General features: G+C 38.6%; 1 protein-coding gene across 1 annotated transcript in view; it reads right to left on the bottom strand.

The window, feature by feature from the left end:
- Window positions 1-5,400: 5,400 nt before the first annotated feature.
- The window catches only part of LOC105425873 (uncharacterized), a 40,514-nt gene continuing 24,118 nt past the window's right edge, over window positions 5,401-21,796 (bottom strand). Inside the window, exons 4-8 of the mRNA XM_011636848.2 lie at window positions 17,611-17,717; window positions 16,460-16,755; window positions 15,390-15,567; window positions 12,480-12,649; window positions 5,401-11,013 (exon numbers count right to left, since the gene is read on the bottom strand). Of these exons, the coding sequence (XP_011635150.2) occupies window positions 6,181-11,013; window positions 12,480-12,649; window positions 15,390-15,567; window positions 16,460-16,755; window positions 17,611-17,717 (5,584 nt within the window). The 3' untranslated portion in view covers window positions 5,401-6,180. The remainder of the gene's footprint in view (window positions 11,014-12,479; window positions 12,650-15,389; window positions 15,568-16,459; window positions 16,756-17,610; window positions 17,718-21,796) is intronic.

Raw genomic sequence — 21,796 nt, 5'->3', positions numbered from 1 at the left:
TTCAAAAAGTTTTAACAAACAGGCCAATATTTTAGGCACAAAAAACGCAGAAAACGCGACTCGCAATTAGATGTTCGTATTATTTTATTTTATTTTAGTTTTATTGGATTTTATTCTATTATTAAAAAAGATACAAAATTTATATAAATTATATTTTATTTCGTTATATACTTTCATATTTAAATTTATATTAAAAATAGCGATTTATGTGCCGATGGAATATCGAACTCGATATTGCGATTTTGATTCTTCAACTTTCATCGACAGTCTTCCTTTGCATCATTTTGCCATCGGAAGAAGTTTACCGGAAGAAGCTCTTGTCTTTTGTTAATTTCACAACGACGATGCGAAACACAGACAGCTTAAAAACTAATAGTAACTGCCGTCTGGCCACGTCCGCTTCCTTTTTCTTCATCTCACTCTGTATCTTTCATATTTCCCTGCGTTTTTCCCTCTCCTCGTCTCACTAGCCTTCCATTCTTTTTACTATGAAAATAGATTCTTCCTGTAAAATATATTCTTGCTGTATCTCTATATTTACGAAATGATTCAACTGTCTTTGGCTCTATTAAAAATAGAAAAAATATTTGCAACGTTGTATAATCGCACAAATTGACTTTGTTTATAATAAATATTGATTCAAAGTCTTTTTTCCAAATTTTACTAGTTTTGTTATTTATTATATAACAAACGAACAAATGCGAAAAAATGAATAGCAAACTAAAAAACTAAATTTCTATCAAGCCTTTGACTGAATCGATTTCGGTTCCGTGTATTCCAATTTCGTACCACTAAACGTTTTTTTTTTTTTTTTAGAAACGTTTTGTGTATATCTATATATAAATTCATGATCGCGGGAACGGCTAATTGCTGGAAATGTATCTTCCCCCGGTCACGAAATTCGCTCGTAGTCCACAGAATGGCCCGACAAAGCTAATCCGCCGCCGAGTTTCTCACTCCTAAAGCCAAAGTCTCATAAATTCAACGAATCTCTCAATGCGCGCTAAGATTTAGTTAAAAAAGAAGGGAAGAGCCGCGAAGGGGAGTGAGTCATTTTGTAGCCCGACAGTCTGGATTATTGCAGTATTAACCCTCATCTGGACGAGGTTCTAAAGTTTCCTCGTGAAATCTCGATGACCCGTCTCGTCTCTGAGTTTTCTTCGCATTTACTATAAATAGAATAATGGCGGATATTTCGTTCGCAGCTAGCAAATAATTTGACATCTGCGATTATAATTGTAATGAACTTTACAAAAAATCGATCGATAAAGAACAAAATCAATCTCTCGAAATGATTAATTTTGAACTATAATTAATATATTAAGATTAATATTTTGATGAACGAATTATAATCGTAATATTATAGTACGATTTATTCTCCTAATCGAATAGTTTATGTTTGGAGTTATGTTTTACATTTCACACACAGTTGTTTGGAAAAAAAGGCCACGTCCAATATCCATGGATATGGCCCAAACTTTGCAATTGCGCGTATGGAACGCGATTTGGAACGAGTGTTTAAAAGAGTGATACGTTGGGAAAGACGTGATAGATACGCGCGAACACATCGGCAGGCGGTGGTCGAAGTTAGACCACCCGCCTACAAACCGCGGCAATAAAATGAATTTATCGATGCCGCAAAACGGCGGCTCCTTACTCGCTCTCCTCCCGTGGCCGTACTTCATTTTGCCGATATTAAATGCTGTAAATTCAGACCGCCAGCTTCTAACCCCTCCCTCCCTCCCTCTCTCTCTCTCTCTCTCTCTCTCTCTCTCTCTCTCTCTTTCTCTCTCTCTTCCTACATTTTAGATATCTCCACCGCGGTAGGGTGCTCCAGAATCGATGGACTCTTGTGTTTTGCGTGCGTGTGCATGCGAGCGTATGCACTTTATGTCGTGCGTCATCAAGCTTGTCTTGACGATAGTTATTAATATGTAAATGAAAAGCCCGAACATCCCATTTAATAATGCAATTTAAATTAATTCATTTATTGATAAAATTATATATGAGATATCGACTGCTTTTATATTTTCGACAGAACATTGCATTTTTTTTAAATGTGTTTGATAACCACTCGTCGAAACAAATTTAACGTGAATAACGTTGAAGATACTTAATTACAAAAACTAATAATAATGCTTAAATTTTCAAAAAATTGATTTCCTTGTATAAACGAATATCAAGTAATCAGAAAGATTTTAGATTAGAGTAATCATAAATGCGATATAAATAAAAAACAATTTCTCTATTCATTAAACATTTTGGAAACACAATTTTGACAATGGATTATAAATCACATTTATCATTATATCAAAAATAGACCCACCGCTACTTTACGACTATATTACATTACGGACTACATTGTGCCAAAATAATAATTACATTATTTCGTATTTACGTCACGTTCAAAATAATATTACATTACAAAATTTGATATTTAATATTACATACATGTAATATTAAATATAATGTTGTATCTTTATATTATATATTAGATCGGTGCAATTACATCAACGTGCAATTATATTATAATATTAATAGACAATAACTATTAATAGGACCACTTATCGATCACGTGTTAAGATTTATTCGAATCTATTCGCGATTTGCATCGGTCGATCTGATTGCCGCGTCGCGTCGTTGATCACGGCGAAATTTTATTCGAGATGCAGCACATCGACGCGATCCAGCGCAATATCAGGCCTTCCGTAATCAGGCTCGTAAAAGTGAGATTTACGATCGGTCGAGCTTACGCAAAAACCCAATCATATCCGCATATAACGCGACGGGAGAAAAATAACGTGGCGACGCCACGCCACGCCACGTCACGCCACGTGCGAGCGCTCGGGCACCGTCGCGTAAAATTCCGAAATCGGTGACGGAGATCGATTTTGTTTGATCGAATGACCGAGTCGCGGATATACGCGGAATATACGAGCGACGAAGCAGACATCGCTCGTTCGCTCATTCGCCTTTTATTGCCGTATTTTAATTAAGAATTCCGAAGACGCGACAAGTACGTGATTCATCTGCACGCATCGCTGCGCGATTATAAAATCATCGTTCCCGACGATTTCACTGAATTTACGACATTTACACGATTTATTTAGAGCTGCGTGTCTATCTTGATTACAATTCAGCATTGCTAAATAATAGATTATTCCCGAAAATTCTTTCTGGAATATCATTTATTTCAGAAAAAAAAAATAAAGCATTCTATAAAAAGAAGACTAAGTGTTGTGTGTTTACATTAATTTATAATATTAGTGTATTGATATTAGATAATAATTGAAAAACCATTAAACTGTTGTATTGTTTATATAACATTGTTTTTAAATTTTTGCCTTGTTTGATATACAATTTTTAATTATCTAGATTTTCATTAAAAAAACATTCGATATTTCGAGGCAAAAGAAAACTTTTGATCAACGCTCGCGATTAATTAAATTAATTTTGTTATAATCAATAAACTGATACAGTAGACTAACGGATAAGACGTGAAAAACGCGGATAACATCACGTACGCGAACGTAATATGCAAGAAACGCCATAAAGGCTTTACGAGACTTTACGAGATTTTCCAATTTATTTCTCATCGCGGAGATGTGTGACATTTGAGTTACGCACATACGCATAACGAAGACGAGTGCAATATTTGCGAAACGCCGGATGATCGTTTCGCGATATTCTTTGGCAGATGTCGCGAGGCAACATCGCGATAGAACACTCGTAAAATATCAAGCAAATAAATCGAACATTCACGAAGATACGTGTCACATCTATTAATATAAACGAAGGGGCAATGTAAACTCGCGGATGCAAAATGCGGATAGAAAAACGTGCGAGTTTCGACTTAAATTCACTGTAAATTCACTGGGATCATCGCATGTCTTTTTGCTGGCTTTGCCGTGCATATCCGCGCATACGATACGATACGCGAGGCTAAACGAGCATCGTTACGCTTGCATCAGCATCAAAGGCAAATACGACGAGAGCGGAAAACGGACGCGTGGCGGCACTTTTCAGAACGTGCCGCGCGCGTATGCGCCAGATCGGTGCATCTTTATCGATGTGCGCGAGAATACGACGGCCTAGAAATGCAATTATCAGCCTCTCTTCGCGATCCACTCACAATTCCAGTTCTCTGTATTTCAATGACATTGCGCATTATTCGCCCCTCGTCTGCCACGAGACGTGTTATCTTCACGGGGCGAAAAAGTTCCTTTGGTGTGACGTTCCTTCCTATGACGTTTTATCAAGTGGTCCATACGTAAAAGGAAGCGGAACTTTAAAAAGCATATATAGTCAGTAAAATTTATCAAGATTATAAATGGATGGACAATATGGCTAATGAGAATCAGCGCTGTAAATAGAGTACAATTATGCGTTTAATTTTAACTATTTTTATTAATGAAAAGAAATCATTTGGTTTTTTTATTATTATTGTATTATTATTATTTTTATTATTATAATTTATTATAGTTAAGATTAAACATATAATTGCACATCGTTTACAGTGCTGATTCTCAGTCACATTACTATCCATTTATATCATATCTTTTTTCTTTTAATATTTATCAAGATTAATATTTTTTTTTTTTTGCTTTAACTTCAGTTATCTGAGAAACATATAATAATTATTTGTAAAAAAAATGCTTGAAGACTTATGAAATTATTTAAAAAATTATTTTTATAAACTAAATTTCAGTTTTAAATGGAAGGTTTCCAGCGAAATGAACACACACATGGTAGGAGGATCAAAATGGATCGGAAGTTTTTCGCGTATCGGAGATTTATCACGCAATAAAATAAAACAGCCGTTGTAACGCTGTCGCTCTGCTGGCAGCGTTTTCCACGCCGGGAGAGTGGACTCGCGACATTATTAGGATTGCAATTGCCGACGTCGGCATCACTGCACATTCAGCATTGCGCGATACGCGGCACATGCGTCAGTTCTTTCCTGAAACAACGCGGCCTGCGTCGGCCGTTAACCGTCGTTTCATGACACGAAATACGAGCTTCCTTGCCTCGTAAAATTATTATCGATCAGATTCACAGCCCGCGTTACACATGTCGTTGAGTAACAATACTAATCGGCGAGTTTGCGTCGTAATACTCGATTCTATCTCATAAAAATACTGAATTGTGTCGAATAAAGTATGAGAGCAAATTTATGGATTTATTTAGTTTGAATTTTGATTTGGATTTTTTGTTAAAGTCAAAATAACTAGGAAGCAAAATTAAATATATAAACTGATAAAAAAATGTGAAATAATGACAATTATAAGTGAATGAATTATAAGTGAAATATAAGGAAATTATTGATGAAAAGAAAGAATAATAAATAATCATATAAAATAATTTAGTATTTTCTCCTTTATTAATTTATTATTAATTCCATTTTTTCGTAAAATAGGCTTTATTAAAAGGTATTTATGTGAATGATACAATAATTATTATTTTGTCTTAATGATATACAATTGTAATATTAACGTTCTCATAAAGATGATTTATATTCTTAAATACAATTTTCTTACAAATAATTTACAAATAAACTGCTTTAACTTATTATTAATATTGAAACATTTTACGATTTTTATGATAGAAGTAGTATAAAAATTTGTAGAGTGGACAATCGTGCATCACCAATTTAAAAAAGTGACGATATAAGACATTACTCGAAGAATTACATTACTTACTATGTACAAGAGACATCCTTAATTAATTTGTATAATTATGGTATATGACAAATGTTAATGGTTTTTAAATTAAAATTTGTAAAATTTGAAAAGTTTAAAAAGTTTGACATCTCTGATATTAAACATTGATAAAATCAATAGATCAAGTGGATGTTAAATAACAAATAACATTAAATTAAATATTAACATATTTTTAAAAATTAATATTCGTTAATATTTTGCACAATAATTATCAATACAGTCATTAATGTAACTATGTATTAAAAGTAGATCGTTAAATCAAAAAACTGATAAAATGATTAAAAACATATGAAGCGCAAATATTATTACGATATCATTATTTACAAGTTTCTCTTTATTTTAAAAATATTTTTATATTTAAATCGATTATTATAACTGTTCTTTTTCTGATAATTGTCAAAATACAAAACACGTGTGAAAAATAGTTCTATAATTTAAGAATAATTTTCGCTCTTTCTTTTCAAAATGCATTCGTACCTCTACTATTTTCTACAATGCGTCTTCTCTCCTTTAAAAGCTCCAAGAACTTTGCTCTCGGACTACCAGGATACTTTAATTCCATGGACAAAGAACTTCCAAATCTGGGATTCACTGATTCGGTTCTTAAACTATCTTTTAATCTCCGTGTACTTCTCCGCGCAACCTCATCTTCCGTAAAAAGCGTTTGTCCTGTCTCGATCGATTTTCTAGAATTTATCAGACGATCGGAATCCAGCTTTGTTTGAAAAATTGTCGGCTTCGATGCCTCGATTTCCGACTTTAAATTACCATTATCTTCCGGTGATTCGTCGCAAGATTTCTCAGAATCAGTCTCGAAACCGATCGATGTTCTCGAGCTAATATCGTCCGTTTGATCCGAAAGTTTCGTTTTCCTAAACGTCCAAGGTCTACTCTCAATTCCGCGAATGTGACCAAGATAATCCTCGGTGACGGAAACTTTGTCGAAATTAAGGATGCCACGAGCGTTCTGTTGGAAAGTCCCTCGTAACTTGGAGTAAGTTGTCGAGCTTTGCGACCTAAGATCGGACATTTTCCGGAGACGTTCCTGTCGGGATTGCTTCGGGCTCCAGCACTTGAAATCGGTAGCGCGCATCAATTCATCGAAGATTTTGTGCTCGAGATTATCCTCGGTTGTAATATTGTTGTTCTTGTCGTCAAGATCATGTTCGACCGTCTTCGTAACAACTTGATATTTTTCTATCTCACTTAACCGGTTCGCGATGTCAGTTTGAGTGGAAGACAAAGGGGGTAAGGAAATCCTGGAAAGGCCAGACTTATCGCAACTGTCAGCATCACTTTTGTATCGGTAACTCACGCTATCATTGATGCTGGACATATTGGAGTCTATGCTGGGACTCGCTAAACTCGATTTAGCGCCAGTAGACTCAACGTCGATGCCATATCTGTCTCGAAGGATCTGATTGTGTTCGCTGACCTTCTCAATACACGCCTCCAATCTCTCGATGCCCTTCAAACATTTCACATAGGATTCGACCGCAACATCGTCATTATTGTTCGGTTGCAAATACTTGTCCGTGTCATCCTTCAAGCTCACTTTGCGTCCTCGGAATTCTATATAATTCCTATCCTTGTCTGGATTGTTGCCATGACGACTTCCTCGTCTTTTGCGACGCTTCCCGCAGTTTTCCAACATATTTGTGGCACTCATGTACTCGTTGATAGAGTTCATGTTGCGCATGAAGATCATTGCCTCATTCAGATATTCTTCAAGAATATTTCTTTTTGACACCGCACGAGAACGAGTGTCTTTATCGGTGACGACACTGGTTTCGACGGCGTTCTCGCAAGGATCTCCGCAATGATCTTTGTTGGAAAATTCTACTTCATCATTAAACGATTCTTCGGAGTTCTCAGAATCATGATTCTCTTTCAAGACAGTCAAGACTTCCTCACTCTTCGTCGATTCTATCTCTTTCGCCTGCAAAGGTTGATCAATTTCACCATTGGATTGAATAATGTCCAAAGTTTCAGTTTCTATCGAGTTTCTCTTCATCTTAATAATAGATTTCAAAGCTTCCGAGTTTTGCTTTGATATCAGAATTTTACGACTAGTCATCTCCTCGAAGTTATTGGGATTTGAAAAAGATACCTTCTTCTTATTGATATTACCAGATTGACTGGATGTTGTCGCTTCTTCTTCAGAATCACTTTGTACGATGTACGATGACGTCCCTAATATTAACTCTTTATAATCCTTTGTTGGATTCCTCTCTGATATTTCAACAGGTTTTTTCCTCGGAAGTTCTATCTCGGTGTCATCAAAATCGTCGTTTATTGAGGACTCGATGTTGGTTGAGTTCACATGATTCGTCAACTTTGAAGCTTCCTTTTTCGTGTGCGCAACAACATCTGGAGGACAAAGGCTCTCGTAATTCTCATCATCCATTGTTTCCGCGAATGACTTTCTCGCGACGTTATCTTCGTCGTAATCAAGACTGTCATCCGAAAAATTATGATCATTTAATAAGCTCTTTGACGAAATAGATTTTGATTTCAAGTTCTCGTGGCTATTCTCGGAATCTTTATTATATGATTCCTGAATCACTTCTTCTGAAACTTTGTCATCAGAAGTACAATCGCTACTTATCGTAGAAAAAAGGAAGTTATCAACTAATTTTAAATTACTATCTTGCTGTCCACAAGATGGCATAGTCAATGTTTTTTCATCGTAATTAGCAAAATCAGCGTATCTTTCTGGACACGGGTAGGTCCAGTTCTTCCACAAATCATAGCAAGCAAATCTGTGTATTGGTCTTCTAGAATTTAAACTGTAACTGCGTTTCTTAATAATGAAAGCCTGCGTTAAGCCGCCATTCAGAATCGGCCACGTTTTCTCACAAACATCATTAATGTACAATCCGTCCCATTCCGGCTTTGTGCCATTCTCTTCCGTCTCGATGACGGAGGAAGTGCCCAAGGAATTTCTAAAAGTTACCGACTTCTTTAATACAGTCTCTTTCTTCAGATCGGAAGTCGCGTCTTGACAGTTGTTGCTCCTCGGATCCTGGAAAATATTCTCGATCCTGAAAACTCTGCCGTCCGCTTGAATAGCCGTTGATTTGACTGTAAAATCCTTTAGAACAGACTTTTCAGTTTCATTTTTAATCTCTTCATCCGTCTGAGCCGCCTTATCGCTGGAAATGAATTTTGGCTTCTCCTCCGCGGCGTCGCTGCCGTCCACCACCGCAATTCTTGATTCCAGACCGTTCGTGCTCTCTATAGTTATGCTGATCATTTCCGGTAGAGATATGGAGATGACGTTCTTCTCGGGACTGCTCGCTCGTGCATTCTGGCTGAATTCGTGTATTAGACTGCAGCACCCGCTGCAACTTCTGTTCTCCGAGTTATCCTTCCGCCGACTCGTTGTTTCCAGACGTGCCGTTTGCACCGCCGAATTCCTTCCTGGCGACGTGAGAAACGTATTGGTCGAGCTGTCCACACACGGCACTCTTCTGTCACCACTCTCCGGATAAAGCTCGGACACGTCGGCGCTGGACAGATTGCTCTCGGCGTAATTCTGCGCGTCGTCGGAGAGTATACCAGAATCATTTCGTGGCGAGTGGAATTCGTAATCGTCGAAATCGAGATCATTGGCCAAGCTCTCGGCGTCCTTGCAGCGGAAGATGCTGATCTGCGGCCGTCGGTCCGTCAGCGTCGCCATGTCCTTCACTCTGAGAACGGGTAATCGGCGATCCGTCGTCGCGACTGTCGTGACGTCACTGTCCGTATGATCGTCCGTAAGGACCGACGCGTCCTGAAGGACCACCTTGGGCTCGTCCGTCAGGCTCGCCGTATCCTTGAAACGCAGCGTCGACGCCGTTTCCGTCTGCGTGTCCACGCTGACCCTCCGTCGCTTCATCAGCATCTTTCGCGAGATCTCTTGAAGCCTCGATCGCGCGATGAGGCTGCTCGACATCTTCACGTCGGTACCTTCCGGCGGTGAACGCGTGTCCGACGCGTTGCTGCTCGCCATGTTGGTCTCCTCCGTGTGCTTCCTGCTGGAGTAGAGTCTCTCCGTGACGGCTGCCACGATCTCGGCACGTTTCACTTTCTGAATAGCCGTGTGCTTTACACCACCAGCTATCGTCGTTGCTGCCGCTGTTACCGCTTCCTGGTCCAGGGAGCTCTTTCTGCGCGTTAACTTGTCGCGCGTCAAGCTGGAAATCAGGATCTGTTCGTCCTTAGAGCTGCTCGAGCTACTATCCTTACTGGTCTTTCTCTTCAAGCTCTCTAAACTCGGCTTCCTGCCGATATTGCTGTAGCTACCTGTTCTACCGCTGTTAGAATCCCTCAAACTCTTGTCAGATTCGTTGCTGCTTTTCCTCTGCAGATGATCTTTGCTACCGACGTTACCGATCGCCTTCCAGATGCTTCCTGACTTAACGTTCGCCTTACGATCGTCGATCTCTCGGATGTTATTCAGCTTCTTCCCACGATCAGACACCGCCGGACGTTTTTCCAAGTTCGTGTGTGATCGCTGAACGCTAAAAATAGGTTCCTTCCTCTTGTTAATTCCGTCGATAGAGCCATACTTCTTTGAGACGTTCAGATTCGACAAAGGTAAGTCGACGGAATTCTGCTTGCTGAACTTTCCTCTCGGTCTGCTTCTTCCGACAGACGCCGGGCTTGCTGGAGGGCATTCCGATGTAATCTGATGAAGATCGGCGATCTCCGAGTCTTTCAAGACTCGATTGCAGGAATTTGCTGAAATGTTGCGATCGTCAGGATCGACATCGTCAATTCTCTCCGGTTCCTCGAAATCTTCATTGCTGCCTTCTATAAAATCGGCATCGATAGAGTCTTCTTGCACCTCGTCAGAGCAAATCTCTTCTATCTGCGCTGACGATTCTTGCAAGCTGTCGTCCGGTTTGATCAACACTGCCACGAGAGTCGGTATATCCACAAAGACCGGTTCGTTTATCTCGTTCACCACTTCGTCGTCCTCGTCGTTCAATTCGGTGACTTTGGCCCGATTGTAATTACCGACGAAGCGATCCTGAGGTTGAAGATATTCGTAGGAGTTGAACTTTCTAATGGACCCTGAAGAACTCGCTTCGTAAACTGTCACGTTATCACTAGAATTGATTCTTCTTATCGGAAGCACATCAAAAAATCTGTTCTCATTCGTTCTCTTGTCTTTATGATCCTCGGATTCCTCAGATCGCGAAGTGTTGCGCGATTTCTGTTCTTCGTGATACTGAGGATCCGTCGCCGAATCCTTTGAACTTTGAACTTTGCCGCAGCAACACGGCGCCTTGTTCTGGTCGATATCCTGCAATAAGATTCGTGTAACTAATTTGAATTTAAATCCGAGAATGAATATAACGTATTTGGAAGTTTCTTAAAACTGTATAATCTTAATTTTTCGCTTTATTATGCAGTGAGTGCTTTATTATTACTTAAATTATGCGTTTTTTTTTATAAATTTTTCTAGATTCTAGATAATCTTCAATTTTTCACGTTTATATATAATATTTTTTAAGAGTATTTTATATTACATATTAAAATATGCAATAATTTCGACTTTAATTAAAATCATAAATTGATACTTAAATCAACACTTCATATTAATATTTAATCCATGTCGATATGAATTGGTAATAATTTCTAGCTTTCTATTTTCTGCCTTTGACGAAGAAGAGGAGCGTTTGATTTTATATTTCAATATTTCCACTTCCAATATACATTACAATTATGATATTCTATCTTTCAAAAAAAATTATTATTGTGCATGAATAATATTTTATCTCGGATTTAAAATACACGACGTGGACGCTCGCGGATAGCTCGGCGAAGTCGCAATTGCGGACGAGGCATGAGGAATTTAATTAATCGGCGATTATGCAACGTGCGGAAATGAAGGATGGCGACTACCTGATGGAAATGGAAACGCTGTTCGCTCGTTAAGTGTAACGCATCGGCGTGCTATATTTTATCAGCAATCGTTCGGCCAATCGCTCGCAACGGGCGCTCAATAAGTGTCAAATAAACGATCAATGAATCTCATTTGCGTAATGACATCGGACAATATCGCGGAGCCAGCCGCTCGTATTGATAAACCCGCGATAATAAACTCGCACACTCTCTCGCGCGCGATTTAAAGCGCGACTGAAAAATCGGCCGCTATTTATCGCGGATCCGCGCGCTTCACGTCGCGTCGGGCGAAATTGCGAAATTTGTTTTATAATGCGGCGCTATTACCGATCGCGCCGCTCGAAGCTCATTAATATTTTCTGCCGGCAGCATGCGAATCTCCGGCCGCGTTATAAAGTCGCTCGATCAACATCAGGCCAGGGATTAAATCTTTTCGCGTTTTCAGCCTCGCCTCCGCCAAACTCGATTTTTCATTCCAGCAGCCAGTCAGAAGACAAACGAGTAGGTGGTGTTAATTTTTATTCGATTAAAATAACACTTTGGCAGGTCAAATTTGTGAAAAATCGAGAGATATCCGACTGCGTGTAAAATAATTCTGAAATCTACAAATTACTGATATTCCATCGAGGTCTGAGTTAATATTTAAATCTATTCGTATCGTATTATTCGTGTCAAATTTTATTTAATTATCTCGATTACTCGAAAAATGTTAAATCATTTTTTTATTTATAGGACGTTGAAAATACGTTTTCATATTTTCTGAATAACGCCTATCTGTCTCTCAATTAATAACGATATCTCGGTATTTGGTCGTCGCTAATATTTTCACGCATAATTTGAGTAAAAGATCCATAAATTTCTTGCCTTTTCCGATAATAAAGATTTCAATCTGGCGACTTCAGCCCTTAATTCACGGATGATTCTCTCCACGGGATCCTCGTTGACCACTGGTCGATTGACCACGCTTTGCGCTCTTTGCGCGAATCGCAGAGTATGCGCGGTCTCGTTATAACTTCCACTAGCCGGAGATATTGCTGAAAGGAACAATAAAATCCATATTATTCGATTCATTGAAGACAACACACATTAAAATTAACGTACGTTCCAACTACAACTATTTAATCGTTATGGTGCGATTTCCTGGTTAACACTAGCGACTGCGGCATTCTAAGTACAATCGTACATCAGCGCACGCATTAGATTAATCGTACATTAGGCACTGATAATGATGAGATTGCTTGATAAATAATATCTACTAGAAGTGCCTATCGTGAAATAATCACAAGATACTGCTTGCCTATTCGGAGATAACTGTGAGACCGTGCGACATGTCTTCGGTTCTCCAAGGAGAACGTCACGTGCATTTTCAGTACAGAAATACTCCATCCCTCTTGCCCCCCCCGTCCCCCGTGGAATATCTATATCTAAGATTCGTCGCGTTCCGTAGACACACGGATAATCAGATAGCTCTAACAGCTGGAGTCTGTCGAATTAATCGAGAGAAAATGTACGTGTGGAATGGAACTCCGCGGGTGGACAAGTCAACCGGAAATAACTCACGGCTCGCCGAGAGCTCCAATAATCCGAAATGAATTTTCGAGCGGACGGTATCCTTTTCCCAGACGTCGTATCGCCGACAGAACCGACGTATAAAATCCGCGCCACCGCGCCGGTAGTGTATGCGGATAATGTAATGTCTATTCATCTACGCGCTATACGCTCAATCACAAATGCGGGCCCGCTGAATATTAAACGTCTCCCCCGATAATAAACCGAAATGCTATTAGCAATTCAATTAATTGCCGATGATCAGCGGTTCGGAATATTCCGCTACGATTAATTATACACGTCGCCGGGCCGGCTAGAAGTATTCACAAAATTCAAAACACTCGCCGTGCCGCCGTTGTTCCCCGGCCAATTATACAGATCGTGCGATCGGCTCTTCCATTTCGGCAATTAATTGTGACGAGTCGAAAGAGGAGGAAGACCGGCGCGCCTTCCCTTGATTAACGTCTCTCCACGCCGCCGGCTCAATTACGTCAGTCGTTTCGCTGGTTTATCGTCGCGCGATAGAGAAGAGATAAAAATATCAGGATCATCAACGATACGAGAGGTAAAAAGTAAAAGTGCAAATAGATTTCGCCCTCCTCTTCAATTTCGACAATTACGTAATGTATTCCGCAAATTATTCTTCTGCCGCACGCAATCATGCTACAAATTCGATCAGAGAAAATTAAATAGAAATGGAAAAGATTAATAATTTATAATCGTAGCTAAAATAGAGATCAGTATTTTTTTTTTTTTATGATTGCTTTAAATTCTAATCCGATATTTCTGAATTTAATTCAGAATAGAAAAAATTTTTTTGTTCATAAAAATGAAGATTGTCTATTAATACTATGTAACGCAATTCTCTCTACGTGCTTGATCTAACTACAATAGGTTTCTACGGGAAGATAGCATTTCCCTGTTCTAAAATAGCAATTTTCATATTAATCGTCATTTACGATCGACGACGGTTTTTTAATACGGTTTTCGTCTCATTCAAAGATATTTATTTCTTCAAGAAGCACGATTATGAAGATTAATATAATCAAAAAGAATCAAATTTAACTAGAACCATTTTAAAATAGTAAAGTAACATTAAAATGAAAGATAAATCTGCGACGAACAATTTATCAGAGAAATCGAATTAGATTCCTAAATATCTCTAACATGCTTTCTACAAAGCTAAAGTCTTGCCAATATTATTAAAAATGCATTAACTGAAATTTTCATAAAAATTCGAACTTGTCCAAAAGTCCATCATTTTTACAATTTAGTTTGATTAAATGTTTATAAAATGTTATTTACAAACATAATCATAATTTTTTATTAAAAAGAATTCGTATTAATAACCTTTTATTAAATGTAAAGATAATTTTTTATTATAATCGTAAAGCGTTCATTTTCGTATATATTGCGTTATTATAAGATATTAAATCATATTCGATAATAACTACTAATATTCTACGGGAGGAATATTGGCGATAAATCGATCACGTAGCAACTGTCGCAAGCCCACTACAGATTTCTTATTTACCGCTTCTCGCGCCTCTCTATCTCGGCTCTATTGAAATTTAATCTCCGCGTCTTAGCTCGCCTGGAAAAGCATTTAAACCAATTACATCCAACCCGGGTTATCGCGAATGGGAATAATTTCACGAATCTCACGATAATATTTCTTCTCCGATAACTAACAGAATTTACGGGAGGGCGAGAAAATGCCGCAGTAAGAGAGAAAAGAAATAGCCGGCTTTTCATTCCAATTTGGTGATCACGAATCGTTTTCGGAGGAAAACATTTGAATGATTTTAATAATCTTTAATTAGAAACACGTGAAAAGCAAAGAAGAAAGGGAGAAATTAATCGATTAACTGCTTGATCGTAATTAACTCTATTAGCATGAAAAGCTCGCACTAAAAGGGTCAATTAAGCAATGTCGAATTGGTCGTTGGATTTCAATCTGCGCGCGAGAAGGGCGCACCGTTCTGGCAACAGAAAGGATATTAAAATGGAGGGTTCGAGATCAAAAGAGGGGAAAAGCGAGCTTATAATTTCCTCACGAAAATACACACGGCGAAACGCGATTTGCGCGAACAGAATATTCCCGGAAGGAAATCTCTTAACGTCGATGGAACGTTCTAAGATTACGAGGGCTGAAAAAGGGGGAGAATACGACTTTGGGAGGACGATAGGGGAAAGATCAAAAGGAAAATACCAGCAGACACTTACTGGCGAGCATAATGGTGGTGGCATTTCCGCCGAGTGCATCTTTCAACAGCCAAGTGAGCGAAGAATCTCTGTAAGGGATGTATCTTCTTCCTGGCCTACTTCCGGTTGAGCCTCTCTCGGCGAGTGCGGATATCACGTTCCCTAAAGCCACCAGGCTCTTGTTGATATTCGCACCTTCCTGCAAAAATTATTACAAAAAAAGATGAAAAAAAAAAAGTAACATTGAAATAGTGCTAATCTGAATATTTTTATTCATTTTTTTATTTTTTATTCCTAACTCGAAATGTTTCGACATTTTAAAACATAAATAATTATCTATTTTTCAAATCATCAAGATAAATGTTATAAAAAATATTATAGGAATTATAAAAATATTGTGACCGTGATAACATCTATGTTTTTGAATCAAATACAAATCTATCGATAATAGTTATAGAATTTGTTAGTTTAACGTGCGAATTTTATTAACAAAAACGTACTTTGCCTTTCATACGTGAAGCGATAATTCCTGAATTTTTTCGATTTCTTGATGATTCCTTCCGTATCGAAGAAGGCATAATCACATCAACATTGCACATGGATTAATTCGTGGAACATTAACATGTTTATCTGCACTATATTCTTCACTGAACGTATCAAAAATCTATGAAAATAAATCTATATTCATACAATTACACACAAAATTATGCTCGCGATGAAAATGAAGATGGATACTATAGAAGTCGCTAAACGAACGTTAGTCCCTCTTAAACACTTATGCTCCAGCAATGACGGACAAGAGATCGATATCTTTATTGATCTTTATTGATACAATAATAAAAAAAAGAAAACCGATAGTAAAGTAGTTTTGAATTTGTTTCGTCGCGCTCGTTTTCACGCTTTCACAGGTAAGTCTGACGGTCGATCAGTTCGGCGAGTCTATTAGCTCGCGACGCGGCGGCCAGGGCGAGATTGATAACGGCGGCTCTATCCATTCGCGGAGCGGGCCCGCGCGAATATCGATTTCCATCGCGCGAAATTCAGCCGGCGAATATTCCAGCGGACGATATTATTTTTAGGAAATGACTCACCTTCAGTCGATGAACGCCGCTGCATGTGGCCGCGCTCTCGCTGCCCGCCAGATCGACTAGGTGCAACCTGCTACCGCCGCGCGAAGTGGCGTCCTGCCTCCTGGAGGACGAGGAGGTGCCGCTGCCGTTGGGACCCTCGAAGCCGGCCGTCTCCTGCGAGAGATCGACGGTCAGCAGAGCGTGGCTACGACTGCTGCTGGGGTTCTGAAGGGTCGAAGCTGTCTTCCTAGCCTTCGTGCCCTCCTCCACGTATGATATCAACGACCCCAGGGTGCGGACCACGTGGTGCGTTAACCCTTAAAGAAAAGGCGGATCGATCGAGCGGAGATTCGTCGATGATGACAAAGCGCATTAATTCATATCGCGAGCATGAGATGTGTCGGTTGAGTTTCAGTTATCGGAGTAGATTACGTCGATGAGTGAAACTATGACGCAGGTCAAGCTTTCACAACCGCACCCGCACCGCAACCGCATCGCAACCGCACCGTAATCTTCAAGCCTTATAATCGCAATTCTTGAAAGGAGATCTATTATCGGGAAATTTTATTATTCTAAAAGTCGATCTTCCAGAAGTTCTAAGATTATATTTCAGAGAGCTTTAAAATTTGATTCTAAAATGACGGGATTTGAGAATCAATCTATTCCGAAATGTTCAACAATCTAGGAACAGTTCAGTTAGTCGACAGTTTAAGAACATGAATATGCAATAATTTGAAATTAAACAACAAATCTAAATATATCTATTTTTATATGGATAACAATAGTAATTATATTAAACTAAGGTTTTTTCAATTTCATAAACTTCTTTTTATTTTAATAAAAATTTTATTAATATTTTCTGATTTGTCAATATGGGGTGCAAAAGGGATAATATTTAAATATTATGTCATCAAAAATTTTACTCGCGGTATTAATAATAGTATATTTAATATAATATTTAATATAACGTTTAAGCATATTTATATCTTTATATTAGACCATAATAACGCGACGAGTGGGAGAAATGTTATAGCATGGTGAAAGAGCAAAATAAAGGGACGTTGGGGGCTTTAAACAGCGCAGACTTAAGTACACACTGCGTAAGAAAACTCTCGAGGAATTTTAGCCGACGTCCTCGGTACGCGACGTTTCACGGTAAACGAGCAGAGTACCTTGAATGTAAGGTCCTAGTCGAGGATGTTCTCGAACTCGGAGCCCGCTCGTGCTCGTCGACGGCTTCAGGAGATCTCTCACTCTCTCGTTATATATCTCTAGATAACTGCAACAGATACGTTACACACAATTTCAACAGGACATCTATACAATTGCCGTAACGATAGATTGTATTATTAGTTGTATCTCGCAGCTTTCTTTATAACAAAGAGGAAAAGGCAGTTCTCTCGTATAATATTTTTCCATTATTATTAATACTTAAAAAAATTGAGAATATTCACTGACGATTATGTAGAATAATTTTATCGACCTTCAATCTATTTTAATTATTTATCAATGTTCATTGATAATATTGATAATACAATAATATAATATTTTAATAAAAGCTGGAATAAGTATTAGTTACTTTTAAAAATTACGTAGTTAATATATACGAAAAATATTATTACTTAAAGCTTATTTTGGAAATTTGTAATTTATTAGAATTCAGAATGATATTTTATTTATAATCTGGAGATTAATTATGAAATCATTCGGAACAAATTCTAATCAGCATTGTTCAGTTATTTCCTAGATTTCTATTATGTTTTTTAGAAAAAATGAAATAATTCCGCTCCTTACAAATAGTTTTATAACAACTTCTATGATGTCTATGATTGTCTAATATGAAATATATTTAATTAAGAAAATAAACATATACATATAAAATATAAGTATACCACATATCTTAAAATGTACGACATAAATTATAAATAAAAAACGCACCGAACTGTTATCTTGTGTACAATAAATTCTTCAAAGTGGACTTTATAAATAAGAATTTATATAAAATGCAACAACTTGCACACAGCAGGCTATCGTTAAAACAAAAGGAACACGACACTATCAAAATTATCCCTTCTTATTATGATCACCAAATCAACACTGGCCTTTTATCTTTTCAAACTTTCAGCTGAAATATCGATTACAGATTGCCACAGAAAATTTGTCAATTCATTACATAACTATTGACGTCAAGGAAAAAAAAAAATTTCTTGTGACAAGGAAGTTATCCATAGGAGTCGCGACACGATGGTTTTTGACGTGGGTGCATCTCGCGATGGGCCGCGAAGCGTATCGTCGGCGCAAAGCGACGCAACACGGTGCACGCGAACGTGAGGTGTCTCGCGGTGACGAAAACGAAGACAAAACGTGAGGCGATCTCGCATACACGACACGTGAGTGCCGCGCGGAAGCTCCTGGTGGATCCTCTTAACGTCATTATCCGTCTCATTGCGCTCGCGGAATGCTCGCACGTGCGCCCGTAAATCGGCTTAACGGCGATCGCGACCTCACACGGTCACGTTCGCCAGGTGAAACACTTTCTCGTTGTTTCCCGAGACCGCCCGTTTCCCTCTTTCCCTCTCTCTTCGTTTCCCTTCGCCCTCTTCCTCTCGTCATATATCGAAGAACGCGACGAGATCTACGTGCATTGCAGGTCTTCGCAGATTTCGATCGCGTGATCTCTGTGTTGTATATGGAATAGCGATGTTCCAATTTTTTTTTTGTACTTCAGCAGATAAAGAAATAATAAATAATGTTGGATCACTTTGTAGAGGGAGAGAAGTAGATGTTAAACGAAATTATAAAATAAATTATAACATTTTCATTACTTTATTTCTACTGTCCGCTAATTTAAAACAGAAATCGTCCGTTTTCCCTTTTTTCCTGCGCATTACGGCGCGTATTTATCTCGCGATTTTCCGATAACTTAATTCAATTTTTTTACTTACAATCCCATTCTTTTTCTCGTATCTTAATCGTTGTTTGTAGATTTCTGTTTTCCTAGGAGCGATAGTTTTCTAAAAGAATTTTACGGTTGCTCGACTCTTTAAGCTGTTTACGACCAACTGCATAGGTGCAATACGTTTTTCTCGAAAAAAGAAGTTTTACCGTCCATTTTCCTTGACCCGAAGATGCGACCGCTTATCGGGACGGCGGCCATTACGGTGGCGTAAATTACAGCGGCAAAGAAATTTGCAGACGAGTGAAATACTACGTTACGATTTCTGGCCTCGTTCGTGAGAAACGAGCTGAACGTTCGCGCGAGTTCAAAGAGCAGTTACGAGGCGAAATTCGTAAGAATCGTTACGTCGTCGCACCGGATTGGGCGTTCACCGATTGCCGAGATTTCCGTTCGCGAATTTCGATTCTCCGCAATGCTGCGAGAAGGATGTAAAAATCGCGAGGGATATTACGAGAAATGTAGAACGCCATATATTTTCTTGTTCCAACGATAAACCATTCGCTTCACGCAACGATGATTTGACGAGGCGTATCTCGCGATTGTTTCGCGGATGAGTCTGAAAAGCGCGAAAGAGGAAAAGACGAATTTAGAATTTATTACACAGCGGCAAATTACTTAAAACTAATTTAATCCTCGCCCAGAAACCAGCTTGCCGCGTTTTAATGAACTTCGTTAGCATAATTCACTTAAAATATACGGAGGAATTTTCTGCGAAAGAGAGAGATATCTGACTCCTTCCGCAATCTTACAATTAGTAGAAGTAAAGAAGTATAGCGAGCGCATTTTGAGAAGATTTCCTGTAATTGCGTTCTATATTATAAAAGTACACGTTAAAAAAATAAATTAATAGTAACATGTCGATATCGCGATAATGTAAGGACTATTTACAATTTACATTATCATACATAATTAATATAGAGTGCACCTTTGATGGCGACTGTATCCCGTAGTTTATTTTCGTGTTACATACAACTCGCGGGTCTCTCCAAACTTGCTGTTATCTCCTCATTGAGGACACTGGATCTCCCGGGGGAAAATCGATGCGGTGCAGACTCCTTCGGGAATATCTGACGGCCGCGCAACATAGTAGGAAAGTTCGATACTCGATAGTTAATGAAAATTAATGCCCCATATTGAATTATCGCTAATCGATGACGTCCAATCTCGTTGACAACTAGAACAACTATCTCGTTGCTTAGTTTACTTTAACGAACTACCCACCTTCCGTGGGTCCATTACCTCTTCATTGACATTGATCAATCGTGAAAATATATTTTTATAGTTTAAATAAACTTTTGCATATAATGTAGCGTGTGCGTAATAATTTTGACGAGTAACAGTTTGTCTCGCGTCGTATTGAAACGCATCATTTTAACTGAATGAACGCGTGAATGACATTAGGCCTATTTTTTTTTTTTCAATCTTCTCTAGTTCATCTCTCTTTCTTTTTTCTCGAACACGGAGCTTATATCGAATGTTGTAAGAAATACGTTCAGCCGTTACGGATGACTTTGGTTTATTGGCGATATTTCTCGATACATGGCTCGCCGAACTCGTCGGAACAGTTCGCGTGTGAATTTCATCCCTCATCGACAAGACGCGCGACTGCCGGCGCGCGGAAACTTCGCGGAGGGGGGATCGGCGCGCACGTTAATTACTGTTAATTAATGATATCCGGGCGCGCCGGGCCCCAGCGGACGAGGGACGCCGAGAGCCATTTATTACGAGCCTTAAACTTTTCGAGTATCCTCCGTTCTCTCTCCTCTTCCCCCCCCCTTGCCGCCGAAAGCTTTGAAAGTGAGACGAGGGCGGCTAGTTTTCGCGTAAACGAAAGTCGGCGCCGCGCGGCTGTCGGTTCTCTCGTGCCTGACGAATATTACGCCATCGGAATAGGAATCGATTCTACTGCCCTGATGCCTGGAAAACGGATAATGTCGATCGCGAGAAAAGAAATCACCGAGTGTTGAACGATCTACGCGATGTAATTCTTACCTTTTATCCCTTCCTTCCGGCATTCTTAAGAGAAAATATTCGACAAATTCGCTTATTACTTGGATATTAGAATTTCTTTTATGAAAAATATATAAATTATATTTCTTAACAATTTTTTGCTTTTTCTTATAACTGGCTATTTAAAAAATTTATAGGAAATTTGATATCTTGTTATATGTTTTACTTATATAATACATGTACTCTAGATTAAGAATCTATTTAGCAACATATTTTCCAACAATGCGTAGATAAAATATGTAAAAAAGCCCACGTAAAGAAGAAACAAGGTAATCAGTTTGACGAGCGAAGAAAAAATATTTTTGGGAGTAACAATCTGGTTTTAAAAATAACGATTTACGCATCGTTTCGTCGGTGAGCAAACGAAGAGAAAGGCAAGAGAAGACAAA

Source organism: Pogonomyrmex barbatus, unplaced genomic scaffold (genome assembly GCF_055798465.1).
Source record: "Pogonomyrmex barbatus isolate J1 unplaced genomic scaffold, ASM5579846v1 scaffold11, whole genome shotgun sequence".
Lineage (NCBI taxonomy): Eukaryota > Metazoa > Arthropoda > Insecta > Hymenoptera > Formicidae > Pogonomyrmex > Pogonomyrmex barbatus.
Note: the sequence above shows the minus strand (reverse complement) of the source record. Positions and strands in the feature narration are given on the sequence as shown.